Raw genomic sequence first — 27,717 nt, 5'->3', positions numbered from 1 at the left:
ACTGCTGGATGCGACAAGACCACACACTTGAGCGAAGGAGACGCTGTGGCTTTTTGCAGATCACTGTATGGTTTTTAACTTGTAATGCGGTCACCCTTTTTTTTTTCTCTCCTCCACCTGGACATTATACTTTTGCTACTTGCACACCCTGCCAGATTTAACTACACAGTGCGCCCCAGATGGCTGCCTTGGATGGTTCTTTCTTGGGCTGGATGTACAAATACGTGGATCTATTCATTCAGTTTATTTCATATTTAAATTGTTTCAGTCACCTGTATATGTCATGCCGAACTGCATCACTGTTTGCTGTATTTGCTATTCCCTGTTTTTTTTAAATGTACTTCCACCCCACTGTATGCTATACTGTTGTGCTATACCTCCACCGTATGCTATACTGTTGTGCTATACCTCCACTATATGCTATACTGGTGTGCTATACCTCCACTGTATGCTATACTGGTGTGCTATACATCCCCTGTATGCTATATTGGTGTGCTATATCTCCACTGCAGTGCATCCTCCATGGGCAGGATGTACTTTACGTGGATCTATTCACACAGGGTATATCATACTGCCACACATGTGTCACACATGTCTAGACAAACAATAGTTTTTAAAGCTATTCAATATATTCTGTACATGTTCAGCAAATCTGTGTAAAGGTCAAGTCGTCCTTCCTGCATACAGTAGGCCGAACTTACACTGGATGACACAAATTATGTACGTCGACTTACAGTTCAAAAAATTGTTTATGCTGAACTGTTTTTTATTTTGAAAGGAATTACATCAGTCACTTTATTTTTGGAAAATCTGCATGTGATGCATCTAGCTCCACCGCACTTAAAATATCCATATGGTTTAGGGGGTAACCAAGAAATGGTGCTAGTATCTGGGTCTTTTGTTGGTCTTTTGAATAGACTTGGGACTAGATGTTGTTTTAAATTGGATGCCTTTCTGAAAGTCACTTTTTGTTGGTTGTCAAAGACTGAACCTAGAACTCTATCTGCTTGGAGAAGTGAGAAATTTTTTTAAATTATCATCTTAATCGCATATGCCGATTAAGATGGTCAGTGGGAAGGGGAAGCAGCACAGTACACACTCGCTGGTCAGTGCGTATTCTCTTCCAGAGTACACAATTGCTTTAGCAGAGGGAGGCCCAGCACACCCAGGAACCCTGGCACGGATGCAGTACCCCTTAGTGCTGTGCAGATGAAGGTAATTATATGAGTTATGTAGTGGTGCAGTATTTACAGAATTAATAACTTCTACAGAATGGATGGAGGTAACTGTGCATAAAAATAGAGGAACAATAACTATATTCTATAGAAAGAAAAACATCACTTTTTGGTTATAATCCCAAATTTTTTATGACTTGCAGAACATTCAGAGGCAACTCACTGACCTGAGTCTGCTGATAGAAAGGAGAAGAGCAATATCTGAGCAGGTCGCCCTCATGAGAGAGGAAGAAGTAACATCCAGGAAGGAAGAACAAGACCTAAGAGAAGAGCTTAAGAATGAAAGAGCAGAGACTAGGAGGCTGGCGGGACTGCTGTTGGAATACACCAAGAAGGCGGAAGCTATGGAGCACGAGCTCACTAGGGCTAAGACAGAACAGAAGGGCTACGACAAGCTGCATAAGAAGTTCAGTAAACTGGTGAGCAGGAAAGAGAAAGACCACGAAATAAGAGGGACTAAAGCAGGAGATAGAAGAGCTAAAGCAATGGATGGATAACAGCAGGGCAGCAAAAGCTGCAGGAAATGAATAAAAGATCGGGGGCAGCTTAAGGGTCAGGGTCATCGCCTGGAGCATTATAGACTGGAAGGGCGCATTATCAGTCACCCTTGGGACACACCAAGAACTGTGACTTTAATAAAGTTTGGTTGTACCACTACATACAGTTTCCTCATCATTTATACATCTCAGTATATCATTCACTTCTGTGTTTCAGCATATACTATATTGAGCCTAATATCTGATTTCGGTAACACACATGTACAGAAATGTATGTTCTTGAAATACAGTAGATGGCACACTGAACAGCAGAAAGTACATTGACACCCTCCTACAACCAAAACTTCTACCTTCTATCAGGGATCTGTTTCCAGATAATGCCCCATTTTTTTCCCAGCAGGATTCAGCTCCCTGCCACACTGCACGGATGTGCAAAAAGTGGATCACGGAGAATGACATACTGGTGCTGGGATGGCCAGGAAACCGCCCAGACCTGAACCCCATAGAACATTTGTGGTTCCGTTTGAAAAAACTGGTGCATCTGAGGTGTCCATCCAATAAAAGACAATTGAGGCTATAATTGTCTCATGGCACCACATAATAAAGAAGGAAGAGCTCCAAACATTGGTTGGCTCAATGCCACCTCGCCGTGCTGCTGTCTTGAAAAATAAAGGATACCCAACGAAATACTGATAGGACAGTAACATCATAAGTACACAGGGATTTTCACCCTAAGTGTTGTTTTCACTGCACAACTTCCCTTGTAATGCAAATATTTGACCACTGTTTATTGTGTTGAATTCAGCATTAAATTTTCTTTCATTTGATATAGGAATCATTGCACTCCATGAAGTGTAACAGTTTTCATAAGCATTCAAAGTTGAAAAACATTCAAATTTCAAAATGTGTCTGTAATTTTGGCCACCAGTGTATACTCTTTCACTTAATTGTGAGCACTACTACCACCTATCGCCTAATAATACATTTCTGGCTTTTTTTCTGTGTGCTCAGCTGCTGCTTACTGAAGACTCATTAGATAAAGGGAGTCCTACAGTAATGTAGTATAGGGTGTAGAGAGGTCAGTGATATAGTGTACGGTATAGAGTGGTCAGTGGGCTTGATTCAGCAAGTAACGCAAGCCTGCGTTCACACGCACTCGACCGATGTTTGCATTCTGTGAATGCGTATGCACGTGCGCAAACCGGCCACTGCGATCGGGAAGCGATCGCAGTGAGCGCGCAGTCTTATAATAAAGTGATTTGGCAGGAAATTACCGTTTTTGGGTGGTGACGGGGGGGTGGTCAAAGAAATGCAGGCGTGCCAGTGCATTTGAACGCCGTTACAGGGGTGTGCATAATTAAGCCCATGCGATAGCATACACAGCCTGTGCTCTAGATACTGCACCGGACAGGAAGTTTAGCAGTTCGTGAGTGAGGTCAGGTCAACCATAACTGTGCGTATGGGTCCGATGATTCTCGATGTTTTCACAGACTTGCAAAGGTATTGCTGATGTAATGGGAAGTGGGCAGCTTAAAACAGTAGTGGCCGTCTTGGTATAGTGATGTGATTGCACTGCGATCACATTCATTTGGATATTTTTGCGGCAGCCAGGTGCGTGCAAACTTGCGACCTGTGCTGAATTGGGCCTAGTGTTTTGTAGGATATAGAGGGTTTTTAATGCTGTTAAAAAAAAACATCTGCTGCCGCCACGTGCGATGTTTAAATCACTTGTCACATCCCTCCAGCCCCCTGAAAAACCAGACCCAATACGTTACACCCATTTTCAAAGTTATGATTTAATTTTTCTCCAAAAATTTAGTGGTCGTTTTTTGCCAAAGTACGCAACTTAGGAAGAAATGTTGGGGTAATTTAACATTGGGGGGGGGGGGGGGGGGGGGATTGTCCAAAGGGTTCCGAAAGAAATCCCCACATTTTTAGGCAAAAATAAGGATTTTGCATTTTTTTTTCTCCTGGTCTGTGATGGGAAAAAACTTTTCGCCTGTTTCTCACTATGAAAGTGCAACAAATTATCATGGGGGAGATATGACCGAAAAAAAACGTCGCTCATCGGGCGATATCGCCTCTAATATAATACGGCCCATAAGGTGCATACACACTAGACGATATGCTCCCTGAGCGATATCGTCTAGTGTGTCCCCGGCAGGCTGTGCTCAATGTCGTTCATGACATTGAGCACAGCTGCTGAACAATATCATTAGCGATATCGTTCAGCGCCGGGCTCTCTCACCCATTCCCTGACATGCAGCAACCTGACGAGGTCGTCAGGTTAGCCTGCATGTCAGCCCGATGAACGAGGATGACGAACGACCCGCGGGAACGCGCGTCGTCGTCATCATTCATCTTTTTTGTGTTAAAAATGGACGATAAAGTGGACGACTGAACGATAACGATATCGTTCAGTCGTCCACTTTAATCGCCCAGTGTGTACCCACCATTAGATGGGAATTACCCCCTCAGGCCGTATAAACAGGACAAAAGCTTGTGCAGAGGTGAGGCCCCCGCAGGCTTTTCCACGTGCAAACTCATTTATTGCTGCCCACATGGACGGTAACGTGTGATAACGCACATAATGCAGCCTGCACACGTTCCTCACACACCGAGCATATATTTATATATAGAACAGACCGGTAACATGAGACAGAAGAGGAAGCACAGTAGGAGCTGCAGCGCGCACGGTGATAGTGACAGCGTCTGAATGAACGTTCCCGGCGGCCGCGCACTTCCCTTTATACTGGGGGAGGGATCTGCTCTCCGCCCTCCCGTGACGCGGCCGAATGCCTCGCGCGGCTCTGACGTCACCACAGCGCGACTCGTATCGCGGGCGCGTCACTGGTAGCGCCGACTGGCGGGAGAATTGATGTTGCCGGGGGCGTATGAGGTGGAGAAGCTGGCGGCGGTGGGCAGGGCCTCAGTAGCGCAGCGCTCCGTGCAGCCAGTGAGGCCGCCATGGGGATACAGGGGCTGCTGCAGTTCCTCAGGGAAGCCTCGGAGCCCGTCAATGTGAGCAAGTACCAGGGGCAGACTCTGGCCGTGGACACCTACTGCTGGCTGCACAAGGGCGCCTTCTCCTGCGCCGAGAAACTCGCCAAGGGGGAACCCACTGACCAGTGAGTGTGTACTGTGCTGCCTCCCCTTCCCACTGACCAGTGAGTGTGTAGTGTGGCCTCCACTGAGTGTCTACTGTGGCTTCCCACTGACCAGTGTGTGGCCTCCATTGACCAGCGAGTGTGTAGTGTGTGGCCTCCCCTTCCCGCTGACCATCCAGCGTGTGGCCTCCCCTTCCCCCTGACCATCCAGCGTGTGGCCTCCCCTTCCCCCTGACCAGCGAGCGTGTGGCCTCCCCTTCCCCCTGACCAGCCAGCGTGTGGCCTCCCCTTCCCCCTGACCAGCCAGCGTGTGGCCTCCCCTTCCCCCTGACCAGCCAGCGTGTGGCCTCCCCTTCCCCCTGACCAGCCAGCGTGTGGCCTCCCCTTCCCCCTGACCAGCCAGCGTGTGGCCTCCCCTTCCCCCTGACCAGCCAGCGTGTGGCCTCCCCTTCCCCCTGACCAGCCAGCGTGTGGCCTCCCCCTGACCATATATTGCACATATATAAAAGTTACATTTACCAAAATAAACACCTCAGCCCAGTGAAGGTGGTAGTCCATATTTTGTACAATTAGGATATGAATTCCTATTTGGGTGTATCACGTTTGCTGGGAAAAGGACCAAATAAAATAACAATCCCATATATCTCTAGCGTGTATTACTTTTATACGGCAGCAGAGACTAGAAGACTGAGCACATGACCGGTACAGATGGTGCTTAAGTTGTCCTGTAAAGTTGTATGAGGTTATATTTAGTAGTGTTCAGTGGACTGTTCTGTTTCTCGGATATATCATTTAACATAAGAAATTTAGGCATATTCATTATCACTTTCTACAAAAGCAGGGGAAAATGAACATTGTCACCTGCTTTTGTAGAAATTAAGTATTCGGGACATTCATCAAAAAGGTAACGCAGGAGATATCACTGTTATTACCTTTCTCGCTCGGAATGGCCGCTGTCCCCATACACTCGTACACAGGTTCTCAAACTCTGTCCTCAGTACCCCAAACTGCATGTTTTCCAGGTCACCTCATAGAATCACAAGTGAAATAATTTGCTCCACCTTTGGGATCTTTTAAAATGTGTCAGTGAGTAATGACTGCACCTGTCAGGAGTCCTGGAAAATGTGAACTGTGTGGGGTCCTGAGGACAGAGTTTGAGAACCACTGCACTAGTATAACAGATATCTCCTGCTTGCCTTTCTCTCCCGGAATGGCCCGCTGTCCCCATACACTAGTATGGGGACCTAAAATCAGCAAGTTCCGAAACTACAATATTTTCGTAACTTGACTGCAGGAGCAATCGCCATCCTCGGATGGTGTTTGCTCCTGCACACCCGTACCATCCTGATGGGAGAAGGAGTCCTTGGTTGCGAAGAGGGAAATTTTCGCATAACTCTTCAGCTGTGTGAATTAGAGTCAGACTCGACATTGCTAAGTTTCACGGCTCTGAAAGGAGCCATGAAAACATTCGGGGAGATAGCTGATTTTCGGATCAGCTGTCTCCGCACCAGAGCAATGATGAATGAACAATTCACTCTCCTCAAATTAGAATGTTCGTTATCGGGGTCTGCCCAGACCCTGATAATTGCCATAATAAATAGACCCCTTATAGCACTTTCACAGAGAAAAGTAAAAAATCCGGCATTTTATGCTCATCATTTTTTTATTTTTTTTTTGCCAGTCCCAGCCTGTAACCCCCTTTCACACAGTAAAGCATTTGGACCTGATAATTTGCATATAAAAGGAAAGAGAAGAGAGACTCCCTATGAGGGGCACACTCCTATTATATTGAGTCTTTCATCTCTTTCCTTTTTGATATATACAGTTTACTCCCTAGGGTGCACCTCCTGTTCTCAATTGTTGTACACTGATCCTCTCATAATAAATATATATTCCTGTGCAATCATTCCTTTTCTCCAATTTCCCAAACCCCCCTTATAATTTGCATATAAACACTGGTATTTCTTCTTTGTAAAAGGGTCAACCCAGGTTGCAATTCCCGTGACTTCGACCCGAGTTGACTCTTTAACAAAGAAAAAAAAACCTGTATTGCTCTGCAAATTACTGGGTACAATTGCTGTACCCGGCAATTTTATTTTTCTGTATGAAAGAGGTATTAGAGAGTAATTCAACTGGAAATGATTTAAAATATGTAAAAAAAAAAATTTAGATATAGAGAGAAATATATATATATATATATATCACACACGGCCTGATTCAGTCTGCATTGCTGAACGTAGATTTTCGATCATCGGGAATCTTCGCAGGACCTGTTCTGCGAGTGTGCAGAACGGTTCTGTGATAGCACGCACACCCTTCTATGCCTCTGCCTGATTGACAGGCAAAGGCATTTAAGGGGCGGTGCGGGGATGGCCTACGTTTCCAGAAACGGGGACGTGTTGGCCCAGTTTTCAATGAGTGGCAAGGCCATGGACTGCGTCTACGGACGCAGTTTCCTGGTCTCGACCATCTGATGGTGATCCCACCCTGGACCTGTGTCGCAGTGTGGGATTGCAGATGCAGCAGGGGGTGTCATATACCACCTGCTGCATTTGCATATTAGCAAGGATGGAATTGCAAAGCTGCCTTCGTGCATACATCTATAGCCTGCGTGCAGCTTCGCAATTCCGTCCAAGGCCCATATTCAATTTGAGTCAAAAAGTCAGTTTTCGCGTGTTTTTGGCGGGTACTTTTCGCCAATGAAGTAAATTTTCCCTGTTTTGACTTTACTCCGTATTCAATTTGAAGACTTTTCGCCTAGGCGGAAAGTCAATGCAATGTAATATGCAGAAACGTTTTGCCTATGAATAGCAGGTGGAAAAAAGTGCAGAATTGGGGTTTTGGGGTGCAACGTTGCGGGAACCCCCGTGCAGCCTTCAGACAGTCCCTCAAAGTTAAAGTGCATTAAAAAAAACCCCATAAGAACACCCCAATAAATCACTTTGAATTTGGGGGCGAAGAAAAAAAATGTTGGGGGACAAAGATAAAAAGTAGCAGACTTGACACTGGGGGGGTCCCCAAGTATGCCCCATGTGTATTTTACATGGCAGGTGGATTTTTCACGTTTTTTTCAACTCAACTTTAGCAACTTTAAAATATGCTGACCCCCATTTTTAAGTACCCCAAATTTGCTGGGATAAGTTATTTTCTGCACAAAAAACTCCTAAATACTATTCTGCACCAATTTTACAAAAACGCTATTTAGCAGCTATTGAGCCCCTTTGAAAAACCCCAAATACCTTCAGCAAGCCAAATCAGGGATCACCATAGCTAACCCCCATGTCAGAGCATCTTTTGGGGGGTCTCGGGCTGATTTCCCCAAATCTGACTACTTTCCGCCTGTTCAAGTTTCGCCGGGCAACACATTTTCGCCTACTTTCAAATTGAATACGGGGTAAAGCGGGCACGCGAAATACTTTTCTACCTACAAAACACGCGATGTAGGTGAAAAGTCTGGGAGGCGGAAAATTATCGTGGGTCCACTCAAATTGAATACGGCTCCAGAGCTGAATCGCCCTCACTGTGCAGATGCGGCACTCATGGGATTTTTAGAGCAAAAAAACAACTTCTAGTCACCGCAGTTCGAAATCTTGAATTTCACACTTTTACTGACCATTTTTGTCTTATTTATTTATTTTTTTAAAGTATTAGTAAATATGTGATTTAGCACCAGAAACACCGATGTTGATCGATTACCTTTAGTAAATATACCCCTAACCGTTCCTGTCTCTAATGTAATGCTGGGTACACATCGGACAGATATATATCGCAGATGATGGTTGTACATACACCCTGAACAACCATCATCTGGCCGGTGGGCATGTCGCGCCCCCCTCCCCACGGCCTCTGCTGCACAGCCGATGCGATATGTCTGTGAACGAAGTCGTTCAGAAATATCTCTGGTACACACTGGCCGACGGGCACCCGATGTATTGGCCGAGCAATTGATCGGCCTATATATCTGCCAGTGTGTACCCAGCATTATTCTTATCTCAGATGCACCAATTCATGCATTTTAAAGCAATAAATACATGAATTGGACAATGTACAACTTCTACTGGCTCAGTCCTTATCATCTGGGTGCTGCCTTAATAATCTATATAAAAGGTCTTTGTTGGCAGTGCTCCAAATTTGCCGGGTTTAGAGCTTAGACCAAATTAGTTCCTGAGTTCCTCTGGGCGGCTGCTCCTGGTCTGGAACGAATAATTTTTTTTTTTCTATTTTTTTTATTTAAATATGCTGAATTTTTAGATTATTCTGTATATTGGTTGATGTGATGTAGTCAGTGTTAACTGGACATAGATTTTAAACTAGCAGAAAGAGAATAAGCTACAGAAACCGAGCTCCTGGGAATGTAGCTCCATTCTGATGTCCATGGCTCTCCAGGAATCCAGCTCCCACCATAGTACAGAGGGGTCACGTTCCCATAGCAACTCCTCCACATGTCCTCTTTATAAGGTTTGCTACTTCCTCCCCTGTAATTGTGTATATTTCCACTTCACGCCTATTGGGGGTCATCTCCTGTACTTACTGTTCCTTTGTTGCAGGTACGTTAGCTACTGTATGAAGTTTGTGCATATGCTCCTGTCACATGGCGTCAGGCCCATTCTGGTGTTCGATGGATGCACTTTACCTTCAAAGAAAGATGTTGAAAGAGCCAGACGAGAGTAAGTGACGATAGTGCCAGGCCCTATGGTGGTGGTACACGTACAGATACAGCACTACATGAGTATTCAGAGGAGGGCTGCAGCAATGCTGCTCAGCTTTCACTTACTCTGCCATTTTACTTATTTTATAATCTATTTAATTTTGAAAGTACTCTGAGCTAGTGACCCTGCCAATAAATGCGGCTGCGTCTGTCTTGCAGGAGGCGTCAGGCAAATTTGCAAAAGGGGAAACAGCTGCTGAGAGAAGGCAAACTGTCCGAGGCCAGAGATTGCTTTTCACGCTCCATTAACATCACCTCCGACATGGCTCACGAAGTTATTAAAGTGAGTTCACACCCGGAAAGTCGTACTCACAGCAGCGCTTTCTGCGTTCATCTTCGTTTAGACCAGAAATGAAGCTTGTTCATTATAAACCGTTCTGTCTGAGGAATGGCTCAGTGATACCTATATCTGTTCTATCGCAGGCTGCTCGCTCTGAAGGCGTGGACTGTATTGTTGCTCCCTATGAGGCGGATTCCCAGCTCGCATACTTGAATAAGAATGGTTTTGCACAGGCGATAATTACGGAAGACTCCGACCTTCTCACTTTTGGATGTAAAAAGGTGAAAGATCACATGGTGCTGAGAATAACGCAAAGCATTTTCCTTTTACTGTAGTGTTGGCGGATTTATGTTTATAAGAGCGCAGATCTCCACTAAATTTAGAAAGTGCTTATAAACGAAGGCATATAGGGACTGGCGAAAAGTTGGACTCATGTCTGTTTGCTCCGGGACCTTGTGTACCCAACTACGGACAAAGCATATGCATCTCGGCCACTTCTCTGCTTGTGGCGGAGCAGGCGTAATTGGGCTGTAACTGCGTTCTCTCAAGTTCACTGAGTTGTACAGAGAGACGTCCGTTTTCAGATGGAAGTTTTGTAGCAAGTAAATGGCCGACGCAAGTACGCACTAATTAGGGTGACGGCTATGAAACCAAATATACGTATACTGGCAATCCAGCCAATGCGTATAAATCTCTATAAGGGCGTATAACTTTTTCAGTTCTGTGCACGCAATGCTGAAGCAATTGCGTCTGACTTGCGTTTAACTCTGCAATGTACAAGGGTAAATCGTATGATTATGCACTAAAGGAATTTACTGTAAAAGAAATAAAATTCACACTAAATGTATTCTTAAAGAAAACCATTTGTAAATGCAGTCCATGATGTAATAGTAATATAAAAGGTAATTATCAAATCTAGTAGACAAGGAATATGTAACGTCATACCCAAAGCTGGCGTTGTGTATAAATGTTTTAGCAAATGAGATTTTAATTCTTTCTAAAGGTCATTTTAAAAATGGACAAACTCGGAAATGGTTTAGAAATTGATCAGGCGCGGTTCGGCATGTGCAAACACCTGGGAGACGTATTCACGGAGGAGAAATTCCGCTACATGTGCATTCTGTCCGGCTGTGATTATCTTCCTTCCATCCACGGAATTGGTTTAGCCAAAGCAAGTAAACTTCTGAAAATTGCCAATAACCCGGATATTATACAGGTAAGTGTGTGTATTGCGGCTGCCAGGTATCTCCAGTACTGGCAGACATTTCATCAACTGGACGAGAGCTCCTGAGAAATTAATGTTCCATCTGGTCTTCAACGTTCTGTCCGGGTTTCTGCTCCCTTTCAGGTTATTAAGAAGATTGGGCAGTATTTGAAAGCCAATATAACTGTTCCCGACGGATACATAGAGGGGTTTATTCGTGCAAATAATACATTTCTGTACCAGTTGGTTTTTGATTCTGTAAAACGAAAACTGGTTCCTCTGAACCCATACGAAGATGGTATTGACCCAGAAGAATTAAGTTATGCTGGGCCGTATCCTTTGTGGATTGCATTGTTTTATTAAAATGAATGGTGAAACCTAGTACCCAAATACTTAATAAAAAAAAAAAAATAGAACTGCTGGTCTTGCTGATTAAGGGGTAAGCTTTTTCAAATGGACAAGTTCTGGTGTTGGCCTTAGCAACGAATCATATTTGTCATTTTCTAGAATGCAATAGAGAAATGATGGCTAATATATGGTTGCTATGGGCAACAACACCATTTGTCTGTTGTAGAAGCTTTAGATAATATACCCCATAGTTTTGAAAGCAAATGTTTTGTTAAAGGTATTGTTAGAGACGACCTGCCACCTACGCGTGTTTGTGGCGGTGGCAGCCATTTGGACAACCATTATTCATGAAGATGCACTCAGACGCTGTGCGCCCTTATCCGTTCCATTCACTGATGCTGTGCGCCCTTATCCGTTCTTCACTGACGCTGTGCGCCCTTATCCGTTCCATTCACTGACGCTGTGCGCCCTTATCCGTTCTTCACTGAGGCTGTGCGCCCTTATCCAATCCATTCACTGACGCTGTGCGCCCTTATCCAATCCATTCACTGTCGCTTTGCGCCCTTATCCAATCCATTCACTGAGGCTGTGCGCCCTTATCCGTTCCATTCACTGAGGCTGTGCGCCCTTATCCGTTCCACTCACTGAGGCTGTGCGCCCTTATCCGTTCCACTCACTGAGGCGCTGCGCCCTTATCCGTTCCACTCACTGAGGCGCTGCGCCCTTATCCGTTCCACTCACTGAGGCGCTGCGCCCTTATCCGTTCCACTCACTGAGGCGCTGCGCCCTTATCCGTTCCACTCACTGAGGCGCTGCGCCCTTATCCGTTCCACTCACTGAGGCGCTGCGCCCTTATCCGTTCCACTCACTGAGGCGCTGCGCCCTTATCCGTTCCACTCACTGAGGCGCTGCGCCCTTATCCGTTCCACTCACTGAGGCGCTGCGCCCTTATCCGTTCCACTCACTGAGGCGCTGCGCCCTTATCCGTTCCACTCACTGAGGCGCTGCGCCCTTATCCGTTCCACTCACTGAGGCGCTGCGCCCTTATCCGTTCCACTCACTGAGGCGCTGCGCCCTTATCCGTTCCACTCACTGAGGCGCTGCGCCCTTATCCGTTCCACTCACTGCGGCTGTGCGCCCTTATCCGTTCCACTCACTGACGCTGATCATACTGCAGTGGAGGTCGGGTCTGTTGCATACAGCTGTGTTCTGTGGTTAGGGACGTACGGGTTTGTTTCTTTCTGTTTTCCGTAACCTAAAGCAGTAATGTGGGAGATTCGATTGCTTATCAAATTGCTCTTGGTAACAAGGACGTCAACACAATGGAACAAATAGACAACTATAATCCTGATATTCCACAGGTAAGATTTTATGAATACTTGTCACTAAGACCATCAACTGTATGAGAACTGAACTAGTGACATTCAATTATGCTAGATATTAAAATAAAAACTAAGGCCCTCATTCAGAGCCGTACGCTCTGAGCAGAGCACACGCTCTGAATGAGGGCCGCCCTCCATGAAAATGGAGCGTCCTCCTGGACGCTCGTATAGCTGTGGGTCACCACCCACAGGATATACGAGCGTGCAGTTTGATGGCCGCGATGGTCGTGACCATCGCGACCATCGAAACTGCGAGCCGGAGCCTGCGGTTGAGGTTTTCAACCGCAAGCTCCGGAGTGATTTTGGCTCTATCAGAGCCAAAATCACTCCCACTGACATCACTAGTGATGTCAGTGGGCCGGCTTCTGACGGGAGGCGTTCCCGTGGGAACGCCCCCGTCAGGGAGGCACGCCTACCAAAGGGGGCGTGCTGTCAGTCAACATCGACAGCACGCCCCCTTTGATCAGGCACAACGAGCGAAGGACTTTCCTTCGCTCGTCGCGTCTGGCGCATGCGCACGACGGAGCTCCCTCCGTCGTGCGCATGCTCAGTCCAGAACATCGACCCACTTGCGAGCGGACAGCCGCTCGCGAGTGGGTCTGAATCAGGCCCTAAGTCCTTATAAGAACTGAGCATACTTGAGCTAATAGCTTATGCTAGCTTCTTCCTATACACCTCATTCTTGCTAACTGGACAGTTTAGTGTTTTGTGGTTTGGATGGTGGGTTCTGTTTGTACGTTCACACTTGTTCTTCGTCACTTTTGCTGTTTCTTAGTCCTGTAAGCTGAAGAGTCACAGTTGGAACAATAAGATCTCAGAATCTGGCAGCATCTGGCGGGGAAAATACACATCCTGTCCAAATATGACACCTGAGAGGAAACCTAAAACAGAGGAGAAGGCCAGCCGCCGAGGGTTAATACTGCCAAGTAGTCCGCACCCTGCCAAAAGGCGACATGACGGTGAGTGCATGTGTCTCTGTCGGGGGATAATGCAGTATTTTTTATATTTGTCATTTTGAACTGAAATGAGCTGTGGTTTTCTTTAAAAGCTTTGGCTGTAAATGTTCAGAAAGGTAAAGTTCAAAACTACATTTAACTAGCTTTATAGGAAGCAATGTGACACTGTACACTAGGAGAAATTCCATAAGCCTTACGAGCTGTTGATGGTGTTAGCATCAATCTTTCTTCTGGTTGGCTCTAGTCTTCTCCCCAGTCTTCCATGACAACACCACCTTAGCTCCTCGTGAATTCTTCATCTCCATAGCTCCTCTTAATTGTGCCCCAACTTTCACCCCACTCTGAAATCTCTTCCTCTAGGCATGGTAGACCTATCCAGCATTAACATACATGTTTGGCCAAATCATTCTTTTACACTTGTCCCATCAATCAATGTAAATGTTCTAGGAGTGTGCAAGGAATGTTATCTAATGCATCCTAATGTGGTGGCAGCGGGGTAAGGTCGTGTGTAAGCCATTTGTAGTACTCTGCAGTCTGCCTTCAGCATGAGATGGGGAATGACAGCTGATGCTGCACTACATATCACTTGTACATTACAATGTAAAATATCTTCTCTGTATCTTTCACCATGCGTATCTATAAATGTTATTAGTTTATTCTATATGTAAGGTGACTTTGTCTAGTTTAATTGTCCTTATTTTAATTTCATTGTTCAGTCAATTGCAATAAAACTGAGCGGAAGAAACAACCTCTACACCTGAGCCATTTTGTGTGATTTGTTGCGCTCATGTGTGTTGGCACGTCCTCCCATACTGTGGTCTGACACTACCATCTGTGGGCCTTGTTCAGATTCGGAAGTAAATGCAATTTGCCGCCTTGGTTTTCCGCCAGTTTAATTTTTTATCTTAATGCGCGTGTACAACCACCATGCGACCCTGCACATCTAGAACAGACGTCATGTTACAGTGTGGGAGTTTAAATGTAAAGTGCGACTAAAATGGGCACCAAAAAGTCACAAACGTAAGCGTTCGGAGGGCTCCGAGTTACGGGTGGTCTCCAGCAGTACTCAGTGAAACCACGCCGTCGGCCGCATTCCAGACTCACGTATGCAGCCAGCTCTGACTATTTCACAAAGATGTGACTTTATTTCCAGACCCATTTTGCTGTTCCGTTAGTGTCAAGCGTTGGACAAGTAGTGTGTACTCTAGGACGTAGAAAAAGCACTTCTGTGCGCGCCCTAATAGGGGGCGTGACCAATGAAAAAGGGCGTCATACCGGGAAGCCCCCAAGCGCAGCGATCACTGAATGGATGCCGGGCGTATGCGCCCAGCATCCATTCTCCAGCGGTGTCTACTGCACTGACGTTTTCTTCACCCGCAGGCTGTTTCAGCGGGGCGCCGTGCTGGAGGGCAGGGTGATTTCTGCCCTTTAGAAATGGGGCAGGGCGCGGTGCCCCACTGTAACAGCCTAGCGGGAACGCTAGATGAGGCCCTGTGTGTTTAATACCATAAAATTGAATGTTTCTGCCTCCATTTGATAACCAGGATCCCTAATCATAGTCCATAGTGATATGTATGCTAATTTCTACTATAATGTACTCTCAAATAAAGCGCATTAATGTATTTGTTATGCAGGAGTGGATAGCTGCATGGAAAGTCTGGTCTGTAGACCTGTCATAGTTTCCTAACATGCTAAAAGTAGTCACTCTATGCTGCTCTGTGAGTATTGTAAGGTACAGTTAGGACATTAACCAGATAACAGATTACTTATCTATTTTCTAATATAACACTATAAAGTGTCAAAGTAGATTGGCCATGTTTGTTAAATTCCAGTTTTAATGCGCATTATGAAGAATTGTGACTGAAGCCACCTTCAGGGTCATAGCTTTGCGTAGAACAAAATACTAAAACTCTTCATCGTCCTCCTTTTTTCCAGGTGGGGTTTCTGAATCTGATCTCTTCAGCCAGTATTCATCTCCTCAGCACAAGAAGCCAAGAAGAGAACGTGACAATAACTTAACACAGCTAAAGCTTCCTAGTCCAAGCGTCCTGCAGCCGCTAGATGGCCATGCCAATAGCGCAGGGTTACAGCCCGAAACGAAAACTACATTTCTAACTTTTTTGCAAAGGAGAAACAAACCATGCAAGTCGGCCTCCGTTACTGGGACTCGAAGCAGGTGTGTTCTATAGATGGCAGAGAACATGATCCTGAATGTTGCCTCAGTCTTTGTTCTCTGAATCAAGTTTGCATAGTTCTGGGTGTAGACCTGAATAGCGTGTTGGGTAACAGAGCCCTGATTCTGGATTATGGTGTGTTTCACTAAGGACTGAGCATTTTTTTTGTACTCAGTCTTTTTCTTCCCTGAGGTGGTTTCAGATCTATAGCCGGTGGGCATCGGCCAAACCATTGCCAATAATCGTCATGGCATACAACCGTTGGAGACGGACATTTTGTAGTCCCCTCGGACATCCATCAGACTGCATGCTATCAATCAATTAGGAGCTAGTGACATCATAATAATATACTGGTTCCTACATTGTCATGAATATCTGTTCATTACCCAAAATGAATGCCATCAGTGGGCATAGGTGATAGGTCTACATTCAGGAGAGGAGGGCACTTTCTTGTAGAAGTCAAAATCAAGTGACCAATAATACGTCCTAATATTTTAAGAGCGTGTTTAATAAGTTACATATTATTCATTCATTCATCATCTGATAAGTGTGCCCCACAGTCAGATTTGTTACTTTGCGTCTTTGCTTTCTCCTTTTGAGGTTATAGCACCACCAATATAATTAGCTGCTTCTTAAGGGAATTATCTTGTGAAACAGTTGGCAATCACAGCACACAGAGAGGGAAAGTGAAATACTGGTGCTTGGGATCCCGGCGGTCAGAATTCCGACGCCGGCCTCACCACAAAGTTAGGATACTGAGACCTGTCGGTCCGTATAGTAAGACTCCTTCCCTGCCGTCTAAACCTAACCAACCCTCCTCCCTGAACCCTAATCCTAATTCCCCCCCCCCCCCCTTTAGTGCCTAACCCCAGTACTTACCGTCCAGGTCCCGGCGTCGGGCTTCTAACAGCTTTGACATAGTGGAAGGAGAATGGTCCCCAGATGTTTTATGGCTGATGGACTTGGTTCAGTCTTCATCTGTCACTCTAATCCAGGGGTTCCCAACCATGGTCCTCAAGGCACACTAACAGTCCAGGTTTTAAGGATAGCCATACTTAAGCACAGATGACTTAATTAATACCTCAGTTATTTTGAATTAACCACCTGTGCTTAAGCATGGATATCACTAAAACCAGGACTGTTAGTGTGCCTTGAGGACCGAGGTTGGGAATCACTGCTCTAATCCTATTTGTTTTGTTTCCCTCATATTGAGCTCTGGGGTTACTCATCATACTTTAAGTAAAATGCTCTGTGTTCCCTCCGCAAAGCGCACACCATTCTTCTACTTCACCTGAGCTATTATCTCTTTATACAAAATGAACTACTCGCGTGTGTACCTGGGCAATATATAGATATTTTTATTTTTTTTAGGTTTTTTTGCAATCCTTCTGAGCCTGGCAGCTGCTCCTCTGTGGACCCAGTGCCTGCACCGGCAGATAGCTGCGGCGAGCCAGGCGGAATGAGTCCGAAAGCCAACACAACTGCGGAAGATGATGAGGAATGTAAGACAGAGCAGACTCCGCCTCCTGTGTTGGTAGACTGCGGCATCAAAGCTTTCGCTGACTCTCCAATCAGAAAACAAAGAAACTGTTTTAGTTGGTCGGGAAGTTTGGCCAAAGGCAGCCCGAAACCCCAGAGCGCCTCTCCTTCCGTGCTCTCGCTCCAGAGGTTTCAACGCAATAAACCCGCAGTAGAGTCCAATACTGAGGCCGCAAACACTGATCTAACAAATGCTTATCGCGTAGACATCGACAAAACAAATCCAGTGTCTTTCCATCGTGACCTTCCCTTAGTTACCTCTGAAAAGGCAAATACATTATCTGTATTGGAAATTGAAGACTCCAGCTCAGAAGTAAGAAGAACCTGTTATTCGTTCTTAAAATAATTATCTTTGTTTCATCCACTAGGGGGCACTGGAGCATAGACAATGTGTATAGATGGGTGGATATGCGGAGCCTCTCTGCACATCTGACCGATCACCGCTTTCGTCAGTAATAGGTTTGCCAAGTTGTCTGTCAGTGCATGCTGGAATTTGTGGTTCCACGACACAGGTTGATTAAAAATAAAATATATTCACATTTAAACAATGGTTGTAAATGATGTTAGTGACTAGAAATGTAGGTGCTTTTTCTATTAGAGTAACAATTGTTTTGTTCTGTGATTCTAAGGACCTTGAGAACACTGTGGAGACTTCTTGTGCATTCAGCTTGAAAATTTCCCCTGTCCACCAGACTGCTTTCCCCGAGAGGAACCCTGCTCCAAAACCCAAGGTAATTACTTCGCAGGTTCTAAGACCACGTCGTGAATCTGATCAGGCAGATCAAGACCTAAGGACTCTGTCAGCCCCAGACATTTTTACATACAGAGCAATAACAAATTTAATATGACGAACTGATTTCATATTTCAGCGACTCTTAAAGCAGCAGGTGATGAGATTTGGTTTGTATTTTGCAGGAGGATAACAGATTAGAGTTTGTAGTAAATTGGATAACAAAATTCTAACGAGGTGAAGAAAAAAAATTCCTTAACTGGGAAAGATTCGTGGGGATTTTCTAAAATGTTAATCTGTCCGTAAATGAGAATCGGGAATATCGGATAGTCTTATGCTGGGTACACACTAGACGATGTGTCGTCCGATCTTGCGGATCGGAGCGACATATCGGGGACACAGTCTAGTGGGGGTACCTGCTATGTCGCTGACTGCACGCTCCCGCACATCATCAGCGACATCCTCTGTCTATCCTGCTTGCAGGTCCGACGTACGATTTTGTTAACGAGGGGCATGCTGCCGAATGCAGCATGGCCCCCGCCGTCACTCTATCGCTGCTTGCATCGGCAAGTGTGTATGCACTTGGCACCCCCGCCGGATCCTGTTGCTTAAGATGGCAGGCACACTAGACCATGTCTAGTGTGTACCCTGCTTTATTCAGGCATAGACAATATGTCTGGGGCGTTGTAGGGATTCCTATAAAATCACAGTCTTCCCCTTTTAAACCAGTTAGCAGACAATGCCTCAAACCAAAGAATAAACTATAGGGGTATTATCCCAAGTCTACGGCAAGGACCATAATATAACTGTCGCTTCATCCCTATTTTATTTCATATATTATGCTGTGGCCACAGAATTAGTAATGGCTTGTACGATGGAATGACCAACCCGTGGGAGGAGCTAAATTATCAGATTATCAAACTACATCAAGGAAAGACTGCTAGGGAAACTATTCCCTCTCCATACTGTCTGGCTAAAACACAGGCACCATCTTTAAAGGGCAGACTAGATGGGCCAAGTGATTCTTATCTGCCGTCAAATTCTGTGTTTCTATCTTGCTTCATAGTAGGGCAGAGGTTCCCAAACACGGTCCTCAAGGCTCCCCAACAATCCAGGTTTTGGAGATATCCATGGTTGAGCACAGGTGACTTAATAAGTACCTCAGTCAATTTAATTTAACCACCTAAGGAATCTATATTTGAACCTCTATATACTCCTTCCTATACCTTCTAATATCCTGCCTATACCTTCTAAGGATGACGCTAATTTGCGTACGCAGTCATACAGTAAATAAAGACTTCAGACCTGGAATCTGTGGTTCCAAAGCACAAAGTATTATTCAAGTAAAAGTACAGTCAGTTACACGCTATTGATCCAGACACAATTCGGCGCAAAGGAATTATACAGACCCAAGTACAGTATACATATGCAGCGCTTCCGGACCAGATGTTAGGCATCAGCAAGAAACCCCTTCTTCAATCAGCATTCTGCAAGAAGACTAAGACCCAGTGTTGGAGCACACATATGTATACCCCCCCAGAAATAAACACAATAGAAAGGCTTGTTGCTGATGCCATTGGTTCCCAAGGGGGACACATCTGTTACAGAGCATTTAACAGGTTGATTCAAATGGACACAGAACAGCCTCTAACAGCTTGTTGCCTCCTCTATTTCCCCTGCATGCACAAAAATACATTTTGGTTCTTTATGTCTTTACGGTCCATAAGTTGTGAACGCATGTTCCGATCTTCACACAGTTGATACCGGGAAGCTGTGGATAAAGTGCGGATCAGTATAATATCAAACACGGCTTACTTATCATGTATTAAACCTTAGATACCAAAATAGTCTTTATTTCACAGCATTTGTAATAAATGAATAAAACTTGAATCTTTTACCTTATAGCTATGGAACCTTTTGTGTAAGTGTGCATTATGTAAGTATTAGGGATATGGGAAAAGACGCTAGTTAGGTTTATCTGATTTGGGGCAGATGTGCACGCATGCAGCTAATAAACAGCGTTCGCATGCAGGATATTGTGCATTCGCTACTGAGTGTCATGTTAGCAGCGCAACTGTGCGTAATGTGCAGTGTTTATGCATGAGATTCTCTCTATTATATAATATATATATATATATATGTGTGTGTGTGTGTGTGTATATATATATATATATATATATATGTGTGTGTATATATATGTGTATATATATATATATATATATATATATATGCACATACACATCTCATTCCTTATTTACAGTTTCAAACTGCAATGCAAATGTGTTACCCCCAGCTGTGAAGCCGGGGCCATCCTGTCTGGGTGTGGGACTAAAACCTGTTTAGGATTCAGACAAATTCAATTGTGTAGATCAATGTATGGGTTATATTACAATTGCCACAACTATACTTGTCTGCATACAGGGATTCCCAGTTTGTATGTAAAACACTCACAGTATTCTGGTGCATTGTCTATTCTATTTACTTTTTCGCATGAGGCTGTTCTTCTAGTTGCTCTTGGTAGATTATCAAAAACATTGCCATCTGTACTTAGCTGGTGAGTTGTAACTTAAAAATGGCGCTGGTCGCAAAATTACGTCTTGCAGATTCTTGTTTCTAAAATGGTATCTAGCTGTCATTCGCAAGATGGTGTGGCGCACGCTAATTTCTACGCTGATTCCGTCTCGGCCACTAATCCAGCTTCGACACACCTGTGCTAATCCATGGATAGCTTTAAAACCTGAACTGTTGGGGGAGCCTTGAGGACCACGTTTGGGAACCTCTGTAGTAGGGGCTGGTTATAAAGAGAATGACATCATGTATTTAATACACTTTTAATTTATAGTGGTGATAGAAATAGTGAACCCTTTGTAATGTTCAGAATGCTTGTGTTAAACTATGCTGCTAGGTCAATAATTATCCCACCTGCTTCCACAGACACAAATCCTCAGAACATGACCCGTTGGGAAAACGTGAGGATTGAGAATCACTGGTCTAGGTCATAAAGATAGATGAGAATCCAATAAGTAAAAAAAAATCAGAGCGAGACATATCCACCATCAGATTAGCCTAGCGTGTCATCTCTAGTGTCTAGATATTTCCATCGGCTGGTATTGGGAATGAGCGTCGCCTTGTTAAACTGCTTCGCACGTGCTTGACTGTCTTTTAACCTTACACTGTTCAAGAGTATTTCTGACATCTCTGTGGCTGACATTATTGTGTTCTGTAGCAGGTTACAGTATGGATGTCGAGACAAATTGTAACTTGTTTGACATCCTGTGGGGGACACTAAAGCTTGGGGTATAGAGAGCCTGGCAAGGAGTTTGGCACTATGAATTATGTTCACAAAATCATAAACTACTCCCTGCGGGGAATTATTAGTGTGTGCCCACAGGAGTAGGGTGCTTTTCATCAGGGCTGCCCCTGGCAACAGAGATATATATTTTTTTACTTCATTTAGCTCCTTCACCACAGATATTGCTCAATTCATCTATATAAGCTCAAGGCTCCTGGATGTCTGGATTGGGCTGAAGGGTGACCATGTCTGAGCTTATCTGACTTACCACATATCTCCGTGGAGTAGGTAAAGAGACTCTCCCTTTTGCCTTCATTGCGGAAACCTTAGAAAACCAGTCATTTCATCTGAGATCTTTTAGTCCTGTGGTGACTTCACCAGATGAGTCATAAAGACCCAACGCCTAGCGAGGTCAGTCCAGAGCCTTTTCTTGTGGTTGAGTTTCCCGTCCTTTCTTATCAATGTGTTGCCGGACATTTATCATATCATATTCCAGAACCACCTTCAGGTTTCCACCTCTAACAGAGGATTCTCCTTTCTGCTTCTCCAGCTACGACTTGGAACCCTCTCTGAGGCCTGATTCTGAGTCGGTGCTGCGGCTTTTAGTGTGTGCGACTTTTGCCATATTGCTTCTACGACTTTATGTAAATACCGCTACAAGCCGTTCTGTGGTGTGCACGGACTGAGACGTCCACTTGAAGCGTTTTTAGCCGGTCAAACTCCGCTTGGTGCGTCTTTAGCAAACATCTGTCACACTAATGAACTTGCACCAGCCCTATGCTAGGTGCTGATTGTCCATCAGTTTTCAACCATCCTGCATCGGAACTACACATCTGCTTCACTGATATGCATACGACATGCCCATAGGATGGACCATCTCCATGCATCCGCAGAGCCACCAACTTGTCACGGCCCAGGATCGCCCGATACATTTTTAAGATATTTTTGAGGGGTTTGGTACGGGATCACGGCGGTCAGAATACCTACAGGGCATCTCGCAGCCTTACCTTAACCCTCCCTGTAGTGCCTAAACCTAACCCTAATATTTGCTGTCGGTGGTCGGGAATCCTCTTGCCGACTACATCCCTTTCTGAGACCCTGGGTATCAATCGCAACTGCAACTCTGTGCACACGGATCCTGGACTTATGTGCAGTGCAACTTAGATGCATGCAGAGAAGGTATCGCTCAACTGCGCGTGACATCAGGCCCGATTTGTGTTGCCGAGGGTCATGGAAAACTTGGATTCTCTTCTAAGTTCCAGAGAGATGTCTGTAATTCCGTACCTGGACAGTCTCTTAATCAAAGCGAGGTCCCAAGCCTTACACATGTAAGACTTTAAAATACCATGGATGTATCATTATATTAGAAATTTTATTTCAGACCCTTCATCACTCAAACAGTGAAGAACAGATATGTTTAAAAATCAACTACCTGAAATGTAGTCTACTTCCTATCCAGAGACTTGTTTTGGGGTCTGCTGTGCGAGAACCGACAGCAGAGTTCTTGCTTCAAGAAGAGATACTCATTGCAGATTAATAAAGCCCTATATTGGCTCACAAACACATTTTTGTCTGGACATGAAAATCATGGACAATATGGTCTCGACCTGCGAGACCGTGCAATTTATGCAGTAGCATTTGAGCGTCCACATAAAGCTTATGCCAGAATTGAACTAGTCTTATGATCACTTGACCAGCCAAATTATCAGTCCCCCGAAGATTCTTCTCCTGATCCATTAGTGGCCAAGAGCAGGTGGTCTCAACAAAATTCGTCCATATGACATTTGGGAATAGACCAGTGTTGGCTAACCTTGACACTCCAGCTGTTGTGGAACTATATATCCCAGCATGCCCTGCCACAGTTTTAGCATGCCCTAATGGCAAAACTGTAGCAGTGCATGCTGGGTTATGTAGTTCTATAACAGCTGGAGTGTCAAGGTTAGCCAACACTGGAATAGACAGTTGTGACAAGGGATGCCAGCGTTTAATGTCACACTAATGTCAGCTTTAAATTGTTAGGTGTACAGTGAGAGCCAAGTTTACAGTAACCGTTTTAGAACTCAGCTGGGCTAAATGCTGTAGTCGGGGAAACTAGAACATTTATTGCATGGAAAGCCCATAAAGACTCAGTGGCATACATCATCCACTAGGGAGGAACAAAAAGTTCCAATGTGATGACGGAAACCAATAAGATCAGTCTTTGGGTGTAATGAATCTTCCAGAATTGTTCATTCCATGGTTGTAGGACAGAATGGCTGATTTAATTCTCGATGGGTTGGAAAGTGATTGAGACTGTTTTCTTTTACTGTCCAGATGTCTGCGCTCCCTTGTCCTTAGAGGTCGTGCAGATATTTTGTCATGAGCTACAACTTTTATACGTCACTCATATGGTTTCTAAATTTGTTCTAAATCCATCTATTCTGATCCTGGCATTGTGCAAAGATCAATCTTCAGTGGAATAGTGATCCATTCACACTCTTATGCTCTCAAGTTTTTTTATAAACAGAATATTTTCATGTCCAAAGATACTCGTTTTGGACAGTAGGCGTTCTATGCATCTCTCTACCTAACCATCCGTAAGAGCAGCTTTGGGAGCTCCCCAGCATCAGTGTCCCTCTGATGACGTATGAGGACACGGTGTACCCTCTTTTATGCTTTTGTACAATCTTTTTGTTCCTTTTTCTCTATTCTTTTGGTTAGAAAGATAACGCAGTTCCCTGCAGTGGAGAGTATATGAAAGGGAAGAGTATCAAACTTTGTGAATACAATTTAAAGTTTAAACTCCTCATGTACCTTCTATACCCCAACATCAGTGTACCCAAATGGATTCAGATTAGAGGATTTCACTTTTTCCCCCACAAATTGCACATTAGAGCAGAATAGGTCAGTTTACAATGAAATAACCTAATGTGTGTATGAGAAGGGGGGGGGAGGGTGATGTAATAAATTAAGATCATTGCAGTTGTATGACTACTTGCTATGACTAGTCTCCTTAAAGGGCAGATCTTTATTTACATATAAATAGCTTGAATTCGCTTGTGTAAATCTTTGTATTAAGAATTTCCTTTGTACTGATCTCCAGGTGCCTGGACTGCTTAAACCAAAGACTTTGGATTCACGCTCTGGTACAAAACTGAGGCCAATGACGGCGGCAAAGGCCAGCGGTTTGAGTAGTAGGGTCAGAACTTCACTAAGCGACAAAAACAATCCAGGTCTGCAATCCACCATCAATGACCTATGGAAAAACTTCAGCTTTAAAAAGTAAGCGCCTTCACAGGCTGCAATGCTACAGATTCTTTCTTATCCTCCTGGCTGAGACGTGCACTGTTCACACCATTTATTTCTGTCTCTACAGACACTAAGGGAACATCAAGAAGGACATTGATACATGAAAACTGGAAGAAGCAGCTGGTGCCCAACATCCTCATTCATGTCTGGCCATGGGTCGGGGGTTTTCCTTTATCCGTACTGTAGAGTTTTAAACTTTTTAAATCTGGATGCAGAAATTTCTATGTTTTTGGTAATGGTGGCTGAAGTCCCTTTTATTACACTCCTTTAACTGAATTCATTTGCGATAATAAAATGTAGCCTCCTACGGAACGTGAAGCTCTAAAATACAGTTCTTGCTGTTGATGCTTGCTGATCTCTACACATTGGTAAAAGTTGTGTGGGGGGGAAAAATTTTTTTTATTTAATTTTATTTATTTTTTTATTATACCCACAGCAGGCGTGGCAGTAAATAATCCTCAAGACGATCGGAACTAACGATTCGGTGTCTATTTATTGCGCACTGTCATCAGATAACTGTGTGCAGTAAATAGGCACTGGAATGTTATGTTCCGATTGTCTTGAGGATTATTTACTGCTGCACCTGCTGTGGGTCTATATTCAATTTGTTTGTGCGGGCACTGGGTGAAATGGATAGGTTATTGTGAGTTCCGGACCTATGCATATGAGAGAGATATAGCGATAGGTCGATATCTGAAACTGCTAAAACTGGCTTTGGCAGTCTCATTGGTCAGTTTTAATTCTGTGTACATCTGCGTTCAGTCATCTATGCATGTAGGTTGTATGCCTCTGTGCTGCCACAAAGTGAGTGATAAACTGCATACACACGTAAAGATTTTCTGTCCAACTAGTTGATTGGTTGGAATGAGAATCTGGTAAGGAATGGGAGTAAATGATGATCAGCAATTTGCTCCTAAATGCCAGAAAACAGATGAAAATGGCGTCAGACAAGTTTGTTAAATGTTTGATCTAAACAATTTGTTCAAACAGTTTTTGTCCATTTTCTGGCGTTTGGGAGCAAATTGCTGATTGTCATTTACTTTCATCCCTTACCAGATTTTCATTCCAACCAATCAACTAGTTGGATAGAAATTCTTTACATATGTACCCCGCCTAAGAATAGATTGACAGCTCTGCATATTTGGGAATCTGATCTGAGTTCCCTGCACATTTGAAGCATCGTCACATGGAATGGGTTAGATCAGTAAAAGGTTTTCCCAACAGAACTTACTGAAAGCATTATGGACACATGAAAATATGTGCAAAAACAAATTGATAGAATGAATATCTCTCTCCCAGCTGGTTGGTTGTTAAAGGGCAGCATTGATGGATACTGGTGTTACCGCTTTCAGCACTAAAGCAATTAGTGACCACCTGAACAGTTGAAATAATAATTTAATTTTTTTGCTAAACCACCAGGAGCGTTATAACTGCGATGGCCGTCATCTGGTTCTGTGACGTCGCAATGAGGCACTAGTGCATACCACCATATCAATTTTCATATGCGAGTTATCTCAAAAATAACATCTAGTTGGCCCCAACTCATAACTGTGCTTCAGTGTGGCCTAGACAGTAAGTCTTGTCCTAGGCATTGTTCCATGTAACCACTTCACCTCTACCGGGGCATAGAGCATCTGTTTTGAAGTAACCTACTGCTCATTAGATAAGTACCACACACTCGATAGGATGGGAGATTTTTTTTTTTTACCTGGTTTGTTAATTTCATTGTCACATTTTAATTCCCCTTGTTTAGAATGGTTCTAGAGCAACTACCTGCTTGTATATATTTGTACATGAACTGTAAAATAGCTGTGGCCCCATTGTGTATATTATTCTATAGGTATTAAAACATTTTGTGTACTCTTCTGTGTATAGTATCTGTGTGAACTGGGGTTTTAGTATATTAACAAAGATCTAGCACCTGGCCATAGGCAGTGCCACATGTGGGGAGTCTACACCCCCCGTAATCAAACTGTCCTGGAAATAAAGGACCAACTTGGGGGGGGGGGGGGGGATTTAAACTAAGATTCCACATCAATTAATTAATTTGCTTTTAGGCTAAAACCAGCACGCCGTTGCTACACATCACTTTAAAATGGCCATGGCCACATCCATTAGAGCAAGGAGATGATAGAAGTGCACAGTACAAAGCAGGTGCGGGAAGTGGTGTGAAACCTTGCACTGTTAAAGTTCCATGTATAGTTTCATGCTTATGTTCCACAATCTTGCCAAGTTGCTGAGAGATTCTTTTCACTTGGAGCTAACATATTTATTTGTTTTGTTGCTACAGTTCATTATTTCTCTTACCCGTATAAAATCATGAACAAAAAGGAAACTTTTAGGTTAAGAGCGATACTTATGTAACTACACTCTATAACCAAGAAAAAAAAATCGCATTCGGTATGATTTACCCTGACCCCCCCTTCCCCTAGCCTAACCCGAAGTCTCCCATCCCCCCCCCCCACCCCCCCCAGCCAAGCGGCTGTCCAAGCTCGGCATCCCTTCAATTGGGATGCCAGGCGCCGGTCAAATGACAGGCTTCTAGATTTAGATGCCTCTCATTTAGCCCTCGCCGGGATTAAGCAGTCGGGAAGCCGGCGGTCGGCATTGTGTCCGCCGGCTTCCTGAACGTATACCAAAGAATTCATAATGTCATTGTTTAGGCAGCACATCACTACAACGGACTGGACAGCTGACAATAATACAAACTTGGAAACAGAATAATAATCTGTGTTAATGTAGACGTGAGTTAAAATAGAGTGGGACCTGCTTAGGAAAAATTACTTTGTTCAGGGTCCATAGGGCACCACAGGGAGACAATGGGGTGTAGGTTGTACTTGGAGGACCCGGCATCAACAGCAAAGCTTTTTCCTTTCCCAGGATGCTCTGGTCCTTCCCACTGTACCCCGCCCACAGCCTGAGGGCAACTCAGTTTTGTTGGTGTCTGGCAGGAGTGGGGCTGCTATAAAAATCAAGC

General features: G+C 44.4%; 2 protein-coding genes across 2 annotated transcripts in view; one reads left to right on the top strand and one right to left on the bottom strand.

Annotated features, from left to right (window-relative positions):
* The window catches only part of LOC148442936 (uncharacterized), a 73,321-nt gene extending 67,497 nt beyond the window's left edge, over positions 1-5,824 (bottom strand). The window contains exon 1 of the mRNA XM_088463497.1: positions 5,772-5,824. Within this exon, the coding sequence (XP_088319623.1) occupies positions 5,772-5,802 (31 nt within the window). The 5' untranslated portion in view covers positions 5,803-5,824. The remainder of the gene's footprint in view (positions 1-5,771) is intronic.
* On the top strand, positions 4,543-26,378 carry EXO1 (exonuclease 1). Its single transcript, XM_088463496.1, has 13 exons — positions 4,543-4,860; positions 9,387-9,506; positions 9,707-9,830; positions 9,971-10,108; positions 10,831-11,043; positions 11,176-11,363; positions 12,644-12,740; positions 13,537-13,720; positions 15,653-15,893; positions 17,263-17,743; positions 18,060-18,161; positions 24,535-24,713; positions 24,808-26,378. Exons 1-13 carry the CDS (start codon positions 4,700-4,702, stop codon positions 24,812-24,814), a joined length of 2,235 nt encoding a protein of 744 aa, XP_088319622.1. The 5' UTR covers positions 4,543-4,699; the 3' UTR covers positions 24,815-26,378.
* Positions 26,379-27,717: the final 1,339 nt, after the last annotated feature.

The sequence above is a fragment of the Taudactylus pleione genome, unplaced genomic scaffold (genome assembly GCF_031769625.1).
Source record: "Taudactylus pleione unplaced genomic scaffold, aTauple2 ptg001386l, whole genome shotgun sequence".
NCBI classification, from domain to species: domain Eukaryota; kingdom Metazoa; phylum Chordata; class Amphibia; order Anura; family Myobatrachidae; genus Taudactylus; species Taudactylus pleione.
The sequence above is the reverse complement of the archived record's forward strand: the minus strand, read 5'-3'. Positions and strand labels throughout refer to the sequence as shown.

What these genes read in the sequence shown, in the direction of transcription:
- EXO1 (XM_088463496.1), top strand. Translation starts at nt 4,700, where the DNA reads ATGGGGATACAGGGGCTGCTGCAGTTCCTCAGGGAAGCCTCGGAGCCC. An exon ending in TGGCTCACGAAGTTATTAAA is followed by an intron (nt 9,831 to 9,970) that starts GTGAGTTCACAC and finishes GTTCTATCGCAG; the next exon opens with GCTGCTCGCTCTGAAGGCGT. An exon ending in ACCCTGCTCCAAAACCCAAG is followed by an intron (nt 18,162 to 24,534) that starts GTAATTACTTCG and finishes ACTGATCTCCAG; the next exon opens with GTGCCTGGACTGCTTAAACC.